Raw genomic sequence first — 9683 nt, 5'->3', positions numbered from 1 at the left:
ATATATTTGTAAGGATTAATTAGACTACATTTCAGCAGCTGCACAACTTCGTGGGTGCTGTGTCAACATTAGATAGGGGATTTTTGGTTTAGTCATCACATCGTGTACAAAAATTGTATCATGAGACCGTCTCAGTGATCGTCCCACTGCTGATTTCAACAAGACAAATCTTCGGTGCCAGTGAGTCCAACGGTGCCTGCAGGTGACCAACAGCCCAGTCAATTCTTTAAGAGGAAATGGTGAAAAGGTCACTCCACTCAGTGATCCTGTAAAGAATTTTTAAAAAGTCTGTCCAGAAGAAAAACCAGGTGAGTTCACAGTGTCCTCTACTGTGTCATTTTTATTTTTTAGTGCACCCCTTCAACTGCTGTATTCTGATTCTTTTTTATTTTCTTTTTTTTACTACAGATTGGCAAGTAGGCTACCTAAAGGCCAAGCTTTCAACTTCATTAATGGATCACACCATCAATAATGTTAAAAGTGCCAAAACTGAGAGATGCAGGGGTAGTAAACAATATGAATGCCTCCATATCCTGAAAATGTACAGTTCATATAACATCACTGTATTGGAAAACCCCCTGCCATCTTAAGTCTAATGGAAACAGCTGTGAGTTAGAGAAAGGCCCATTGCCAATATTAAAGCACAGATTCTTGGCAAGCTGGCAGAGCCTTGCCAAACCAAAAGGTCCTGACGTATTGCAACGTCCACAATTTTCAGTCTCATCTCACCAAAGCAGCACTCAGTTTGTCTTAATTCAAATAGTAAGAGCAGAGCAAATGTGAGACATTGAGATGCTGAACAGAGAGCCTAAGATAATGTGGTCACTTAAATTGAACCCTATTGTAACCCACATTATGGAAGCAGGCGATAACTTTTTGCCATCTGGTTTGGCCAGTGCCTGGCATGGATATGTGTTTTCTGGCCAATGTTTTTGCTAAATCAAAGCCCACACTCACGCCTGAATGTCAACCACAGGAACCTAGGTCCGGATTCACACCCCGATCCTCAATGCCCAAAATCTGAAGTAGTTCCAGGGGTGTGGTTTGCTGTAGGCTACTTAACATTGCTGACTGAAAACAAGACTCAAACTGCAATATTAGAATCACCAGTAGTTTTTTCTCTGCTTGTTTAACCTTCAGTTGATATCATAAAAGATCATCCTAACAGAGTTGAAATGTGGTTGTAAGTTAAATGGATAGAGAAATGTGGAAGGGTGATCAGTGTCCACTTTATTTTGGTTTTGATTTTGAATTAAACCCTCTATGGCCCAGGATACAATAAAAATGCATAATGTTCCATTATTTAAAGAAGGTGTTAGCTATTGGTTTTTCTCTTTGTGTCTAGATACTTTGCTACTTTACTGCTTTTTAAACAAACAAAACAATTCACTGTTAATTTGGCATACTTAATTTGCTTCTCTTTTTTTGAAACAATTGGAAAGCTGTCAAGACTGAAACACCAGCTGGGTGTGAAAATGAATGCGTGCGCCAAGCCTCTTTTGTTTTTTTTTTACCTTCCCATGATGTTTTGCCCCAAAAAATATGTGATGACCCTCCCTGCTCTCTCTCTCTCTCTCTCTCTCTCTCTCTCTCTCTCTCTCTCCTGACATCAGCATCAGCAGGGGTCGTCAGCAGCTTTGACACCACCTGGGCTCTGGGAGTCTGTGGGCCTTCAACACTCTCCTGGAGCTCAGTAGCTGGGTACTCTCCTTCCTGAGACACCTTTAGCTTTGATTTGGCATTTAGATTCATTTATTCCACCTCATAACATACAGACACACACTCCTACACCCATGCACTCACCTACACCACTGATTCTACAGACCACACAGGCCATGATTAGTTTAGGTTCCTTTTTATGTTAATTTTAATAAATACTTTGTTAATTGACTCTTGTTGTGTGCATCCCTTTGTCATGGCCATGCGGCCTGGTTTGTGTCAGCATGGGCCAATCTAATACACAAGGACTTCACTTTCTCAATATTCTTAATGTGGTTACACTTTCTGTTTCTTTATGTATTTTTTTTATTATGTTTTGCCAAAAAAAAAAAATATATAGCCTATATATTTCCCATGAGACCTCTTATGTGCAGTTTATCCATAAGTGTGCAATTTGTATTTTCATTTATTGTCAAGTCTCTGACTGACTGGAAACTGAGACCTTTTGGCACCATGACTAAAAATTTGGTAAAACTGTGAAAGCACAAATAATAAATTGTTGAACGAATAATAACGGTGAAAGCACAAATAATTGTTGAACGAAATAATAAAGGTAAAAGACTACGGGAAGGATTGCCTCACATGACCTGCATTTCCCACTGTGGCCACAGCGTCAAATCGCAGCGCTCGCTTTGCACACCGCAGGCACAGCGGCGGGCGCACTACTTGGCGCTGTCGTGGAGGAAACGGGTTTGCTGCGCCTGCGCCTTAAAGGAGAGGAGGACCTACAGTCTGTCGCCCCGCGCCTACTGCAGCTGCAGCAGCTCATGGTGCTCTGCTCTTCCTCCTCCTGGCACAGCATCACGTTTGTGCACGACAAAGCTTCGCTGAGCAGCTTTTCCCTCGAGAGTTTTTGCCTCTGCATGAACAGATGTGTGCCGAGCCAGTTCTTCTTCCTCTCCCCCCCTTCCTCCCGCTCAGCTATTGTGGCTCCTCTTGGAAGGACGTCGTTGAAGCTCCTGTGGCTGGTGAGTACGTGAAGAACCGAGCGCCTCGTTATTGTGCAGCAGCAGCAGCAGCAGCAGCAGCTCCATAGGTCACAGCAGCTAGCTTGCTAACGTTGGTTGTACCTTTCTCCGGCCTTCTTCAGGAACGTGGCCGACCACCTCCCCACCCCCCAGGTTAGCTTTCACTAGCAGCAGCCCCTCGGAGATATGTGGATCAGACTTAACATGGGTATGTGTATGTGTGGTAGTGTCAGATACTAAGCTAGCAAACGTGTGTTTTGCTCAGCAGAGTTCATGTGAGTAGCTCGTTGACCGGACACTGGAGCTTGTTACATTACATTGTATGTGTGTGTGTGTGGCGATAAACTGGTATCATGTTGTAAAATAGCATTTTTATGTTCGTTCGTAGTGTGCCTAGCATTAACGTTAGCTGGCTAAGTACCCCTACCCTACCCCACCCCACCCACCACAGGTCTACAGGGGGTGGCTGTGTTTTTATTCTACTTTCTTTTATTTCTTTTTGTTTGTTTGTTTTAGCAAATGGGTCGTTTAGGTGTGTTGTGTTGTGTTGTGCTTCAGTCCAGTTGAGTCTTCGATGTCCACTGAGCTCGTTGTCATTTCTATACAAGCTGCTCCAAAACCACTGTATGTTATTGAACTTAAATTATTTATGATTTAAACTTTATACTATAGTGTGTGCTCTTAAGTGATCAGACAGTGAGTCCCAACATGCTCTTACTAGTCGCCAGCTATTAATTCAGACCGTGTAATGATGGTGTTAAAAATCTGTTTAATTTGTGGTCATAGGTTAATTTAGGGATACATCGTGGTTGTTGTGTATTTCAAATGAATCTCAAAACAAAGCTGCACATAAATGTCGATTTCTGAAATACAAAGTCTTAGCAGACTGGATTTAACCTTTGGTAATACATATGGGCCCACTTCCAGTAACTGCTTTGCTTTGTAATTAAGACTTAACTGTGTAGATGTGTTAATTTGGCACTCTGTGTCATACACAGGAAACAGGTGTTTGTGATGGTCACCTCAGTAAGGTGTGGACCAGTTCTGAGTAATTAAAAACATTAGCTTCATGGAAAATATTTGGTGAATTAAGCATGGTGTTATGGAGAGGAGTTGTACTGCATAGTTGACTAACCCTGTCAGTGGGAGACAAAAAAAAAATAGACTTGGAGTGTATAAAGAAAAGCGGGTCAGATGCACATGACACACATGAGACTCTGAGGCAGTGTGGATTGATACATTTGATCAACTTGTAGTTTCTGTGTCTGGTGAGTCAGAAAAGATATCAAAAACCCCTGTTGGCTTGTTACAACAGTTAAAAAATGCCACTTAGGTTTTGTCTCACTGGATATTCAGTTAAATTAAAAGTTATTGATTACTATAGAAAATACACTGAATCTATTTATTTCATCACTGAATAATATCACCAGAAAATACACAGAAGAACAGTCAAAATTACATTAAATATATGATTAAAAAGACAAATAAAATTCATATCAAAGCAGTGCCAAGGTCTCTCAATCACTAATAGGCACAATTAAGAATATTGGTTGTAAGAGGGTGTGTAATCTGGTCACGTACTCCTGTGTAACTGGTTTGTTGTCAGCATAATACCACCTCTACCTGGGACCGGTAGAAGGGGTTGGACGGGGTGGGGCAAGTAGTGGTTCATTTGCATTTAAAGGGACAGGCACTGAAACCAGCCGTTCTGAACAGGGCTGTTTTGAGAGTATGAAGAAAGAGCTGTGATGTTTGATCCTTGCGGTATTTTGACCAAAACACCTCACAGATATGTCTTTAAGACACCTGGGAACTATTTTAATTTGTGAAAAGGGGGCATAATATGTTTCCTTTAATGGCGAAATCCATACGACATGCACACAGCAATATTCAAACCATTTAGCCCTTCTTAGGCTGAAAGACCTATGAGGCCACCTATGTGTCTGTGAAAGAATGATGGTGTACATTTTTCTGTCCTAGCATTCAGAGCTTCGAATCAAACAAATACACTCCCATATCAGATATTAGTTCATAGAGAATAATTGGGCACAACTTAAAAAAAAAAAAAAAGTGAATTACTACATCTTGCCACATGATTTGGCTCTGCTTGGAGACATGATCACTGTGGCACAAATCTACATGTTTCCTCTACTGTGTGACTCAAGTGAAAATGATTATGACATAGCTAAACGCTTGCAATACAAATCCAGAGGAAACTGAATGAAATCTACAGCTTTGGCATGTGGTCCAATTTTTTGCACAGGTTTGTCAACCAGTGGCAGATGGAGGGCTTGTAAAGGCAAATTTATTATAGAGCATTGTGTCAAAATCACAATCAGCAAACAGAGACTAAGTCTCACTATTCTGATGAATAGGGTGCAGTCTCTCTCAACCATGAAGGTCTCAAGAATCTGGACAACCACTGATGGTGAGACAGGTCCTTAGATCCAGAGATGGTCATGTAGCTGTTGACATCTGTCCACATGTTTAATCTAAGACAAACAGTGCAAATTCCATCGAACCAGTCATTTGAAGTAGGCGCTATTTACTTGAACAGTTCATTCAAACAACCCTCATCACAAGAAAGAACATCAACCAGTTAGAAGAAGAAGAGACATTTCTTTTTTACAGATTAAAAAAACAAGTTTTCCATTACAGGGCTATGATAAAACATGTTGCAAACCAGGGCATCCCTTAGGTGGTCACTGGAGACACTGGCAGAAAATGGAGGCTAAGGCAAAACTGACTAAGCGTGGCATTCACTGTGTTTGGCTCACTGGTCTAAATGTAGGGCTCTTCGTAAGGGACCTACCAGCTTAGCCAAGTTGTCTTAAAACTTACCCAATATTGTTTTGTCAGAATAGAACATTTGGTAATATTTCATTGCACAAACTGTAACGTTTGTCTTGTGGTTTAGAACAAATTGATGATTATTTGCAAAGCACACAAGCTAATTGTCTCATTTTTGTGTTGCCTTTGTGTTTGATGTTTGAAATTAAGTACTATGTTTAAAAGTGACACAAATGAGAAAATGTCTTTTGGGTTACATACTAAGCATGAAAGATTATACAAAGATTTGGTTAAAACATTGTTGTGTGTTTTGTTTTACAGGGAACTGCCTCGGTTGACAACAACACCTGGATTGCCTGTACACGTGGTTTCCATGATGCTGGGGTTACAGGGAAATGCTTCATCCTCCAAAGTGTATCGTTGCGTGGCATGCTCAGCCACCTTCAATGGACTGGCCTCCTTGCTGGTACATCAGGCAACCCATGCTAGTGCACTTGCCAAGGTCTCGCCCCCCACTCCACAGCTTAATGTCAGCCCACATGAAACACTGTTTGCAAGCATGCACTCATCCAGCGAGCATCCCAGTCCGCTGCCCTTGCCTGAGAGCCCTTCACCTTCTTTTTATATTTGTGATTGCGGAGAGGAATTTCAGGACTTCGGTCTTATGTTGGAGCACAAGCGTTCTCATACCTCTCAAATTCAGCAACTGCAGCCTCAAGATAACAATAATATTGTCTCCAGTGGAAAGGGGGGTGGACTAGTTTTTCCCACCCTAAATGTATCATTGAGTCCAACAGTAACCCAGCCAGGTTTGGTCCTCAGTTGCCCCTCTACCTCAGGCTCCCCACCTGTCGTACTGTCTACATTAACAGATCCGGAGGCCGATTTAAACCTGGCAGATGGCCTTTCCATTGCAACCACTTCTCAAGGCCAATGTACGCCCCCTCAGGATGACAATAACGAACAACTTGACAACATGTCAGCCACATCAGACCAAATACCAGAGACAGTAGCAGACATGCATTTCCAAGACGATACAGATTCAGTTTTAAGCTCTGAAAAGAGTGGCTGTCTGCCCAAAAATAACAGCTTAATGAAGCTACTGGCATCAGCGTACATGAAGCGCTTTTCACCTATTCAGTCTCAGAATCAAAACAATAATGCTATAACCCCTAAACACGAAGATGTCCCTGTTGATATAACTTCAACAGCAAAAACTGACACTTCCCCAATTAATGATCTCTCTATTTCACAGTTGAGGCGACTGCTTGCAAAACCCGGGATAAAGACAAAAGCTCCCTCTATTAGCAGAATTCTTGAGTCTAGTAAGAAGAGGGTTGTCTCTCTGACCAAGACATTCTCCCCTGTTGTGGTTCTTGAAACACGTCAAAAGCACATGGATGCAATGGGCAATGGTACATACGGGACATATCAATGTGGCCGCTGTCGTAGGGTCTTTGATAACTTGGACAAACTGACAGAGCATCATTTCTTGCATAAAAAAGAGAGGATTAAATGTTGCCGTCGCTGCAAACAGCTGATCATTGGGAGGCTACCTTTACCGGACAATCATGTATGCCCTCAGTTAGGAAACAAGTCCATGCAGCCGTCAAGTTCTTTGAAAAATAAGTTACCCTTTTCACAAAAAATGATGGCAATCCATAGGCTTAACAACACAAAAAAAGTTTTCTTTTGTCCATTGTGCAAGCACAGCTATGCCCGAAGGTGGAACCTTAAAATGCACAAGTGTCAGGGCTCACGGTCAGCTCTCCCTCAACAGGCCAGTCCTCCCACTGAGAACATGATTGTATTGAGATCAGCCAAAACAGACACAGAAGACGAATCTCAGTTTTCCAAGAGTATTGCTGTGGGAACAGAGGTTACTGGTCGTATCAAGGTGGAGGTGACCTCTCCAAATTTAGACCAGTCCGCAGTTTCACAGTTGGCCTGGACTAGTCCAGCAAAAAGTTTTTCACCATTCTACCCCAAACCCTCAGTGATGGAGCAGCATAACGATGCCTCTCTGGGTGGATTGTCACTACAGGAAGAAGAAAGAAACAGCTGGGATGAGGCAGATGTTGTTGATGATGAGGACAGCAATGAGGGGCAGTGGACAATGCCCTTGGATGATGAACTTGTGACGCTTAGCTCTGCTAAGAAAGCTGGTGATGACAGAGAGGGGAAGACATCTGTGCCAGTTGAACATGCCTCCAGCCTGCGCTACTTTGTCAGAGATGGTGTAAGACGTTACCCTTGCAACAGGTGTCAGAAAACCTACAGCCGGGCATCTACTTTAAGGCGCCATCTCCGACTATGTGGGTTTAGGCCACGTGCTTTTGGGTCTGCAGCACATGGCAGTGATCATGGTGCCATTCCACTCAATGCAAATATTATGAAACCAATGTTCGCTTGTTTTGTCTGTGGGAAGACCTTTAATCGCAAAGATAACATGATGGTTCACAGTAAGAAATGCCAGTTGCAAAGAACAGTGGTAGATGTAAACAGAGGGATAGGGCAGCAGAGTTTGTCAAGCAATGCAACAGATTGTCAAACCCGGGAGGATGATGGCGGCAACTGGGGCATCATGTCACTACCCTCTGTACTTCCACGGAGGGTGACGTGTGAGTGTGGGGTTGGCTTTACATCTCCAAGACTTCTCCTGGAGCATTTGCAGAAACATGCGCAGGAATCCTACACATGTCCGACTTGTGGAGAGACTGTTAGCTCTTGGGCAGACTATGAAGTTCATCTGCAGATTCATATGCATCCTCATCACCAGCTGCTGAAGGGACTGCAACCACAACGATCACAGCCTCTCTTGCTTAGATTTCAGCAACAGCCAGCTCAGCAGCAGCCACCCCAGTCACTGCAGAAGCCTGCACAGAAACAACCACGCCAACAGCAGCTTCCAAATCCCACTAAAAAGCAGCAGCGAATTGTATGCATAAGATGTGGCAACACTTTTGCCACTCGCTGTTCGCTTCGAAGACATGTCTCTTGGAATCGATGCAAAGGCGGACGTGTCACAAATCTACAAACAAACCCACTAAAAACTTACCACTGTTCCCACTGCAACTCTGATTTCCCAAACACAATCAGTCTTGCATTTCACCAGAGGAGTGGGGCTTGCAAGCCCGCCATCAAGCCCGTGCGTTGCCCCGTTTGTCTCCGCTGGTTTAGCACAGTGGATGGTTTGCAGAAACACCTGCTAACACACAAACAATCTGAAACATATCGCTGTGATGTGTGTCAAGGTACATACCCAAGCCTTAAATCACTCAAAAACCACCGTAGAAGGATTCATCGCATTATGGCTGGAGATATTAACCCACAAACACAAGAACAGCTAACTTCTTAATGACACTAAAAAATGTCTATGGTGTATTAGGAGCAGAGCATATCTTGTTATTGTTTGTTCCCTCTGTATTTGCCAGTTGAACTTCAGTTGTTTTTTTGTTTTGTTTTTTATTCTACAGGAAAATGTACAGCTGCATTAGGTAGTGTTTTCTAAACATCTTCTAGGGGTGTGTTATAGTAGCTTGCCACTGTAAAAACAAAAGCTTTGATATAGTGTACATTCTAGGTCTGTCAAGTTAATGCATATTACATAATGTCATTAGCCTGTAAATGTTTGAGTATTTGGTAATGAAACTTTTATCACAGAGTTAATGGTATAGCTTGTTGTTCCTGATGTTAACAAACACACCTGTCTGTAAAACATGTACATTACATTTTTGTGTGATATGGGATCTTATATTTACTTTTTAAAGGCTGTAAGACAAAAAGTGCAGGAATTGACACTAGAAAGTTTTTTTTTATTGTACCTAAAGAGATGTGTTTTAACATGAAATTGTGAAACAAGTGGCATCACAATAACCTATGTTTATATTTCCCAAGCTAAGCCGAATAACTGCACTTAATAAAGCCTAGAAATGAAAAAAAAAATGATTAAGAGTCGAGCTTCATGGGTTCTGATAGACACATCTTTTTTCCTTACAGCAACAGTGCAGTGCATAAACCTCAGTTAAAAGGTAAAATCTTGTGATCATCGAACCTTAGTAACTTCACAGGATTGACTGTACATATAGTTTTTTTGTCCTACTGCTCAGATGTTTTTTGCTGTTCAGGTATTTAGGTCAGATATCACGCGTTAATGACCATGTCATTTCCTGTGTTCACAAGAATTAGTAAATGGGTGTAATTTGT

At 42.1% G+C, this 9683-nt stretch overlaps 1 protein-coding gene across 2 annotated transcripts; it reads left to right on the top strand.

Moving 5' to 3' along the window:
- The first annotated feature begins 2449 nt into the window (after positions 1-2449).
- Positions 2450-9373, top strand: LOC310999540 (uncharacterized protein). Of its 2 annotated transcripts, XM_083990006.1 has the most exons (3): positions 2450-2687; positions 2810-2895; positions 5799-9373. In XM_083990006.1, exon 3 carries the CDS (start codon positions 5851-5853, stop codon positions 8833-8835), a length of 2985 nt encoding a protein of 994 aa, XP_083846132.1. In that variant the 5' UTR covers positions 2450-2687; positions 2810-2895; positions 5799-5850; the 3' UTR covers positions 8836-9373. The 2 variants fall into 2 exon arrangements, with proteins under 2 accessions (XP_083846132.1, XP_083846131.1); XM_083990005.1 differs by lacking the exon at positions 2810-2895.
- The last annotated feature ends 310 nt before the right edge of the window (positions 9374-9683 follow it).

This window comes from Trachurus trachurus (genome assembly GCF_905171665.1).
Source record: "Trachurus trachurus genome assembly, chromosome: 16".
NCBI classification, from domain to species: domain Eukaryota; kingdom Metazoa; phylum Chordata; class Actinopteri; order Carangiformes; family Carangidae; genus Trachurus; species Trachurus trachurus.
The sequence above is the reverse complement of the archived record's forward strand: the minus strand, read 5'-3'. Positions and strand labels throughout refer to the sequence as shown.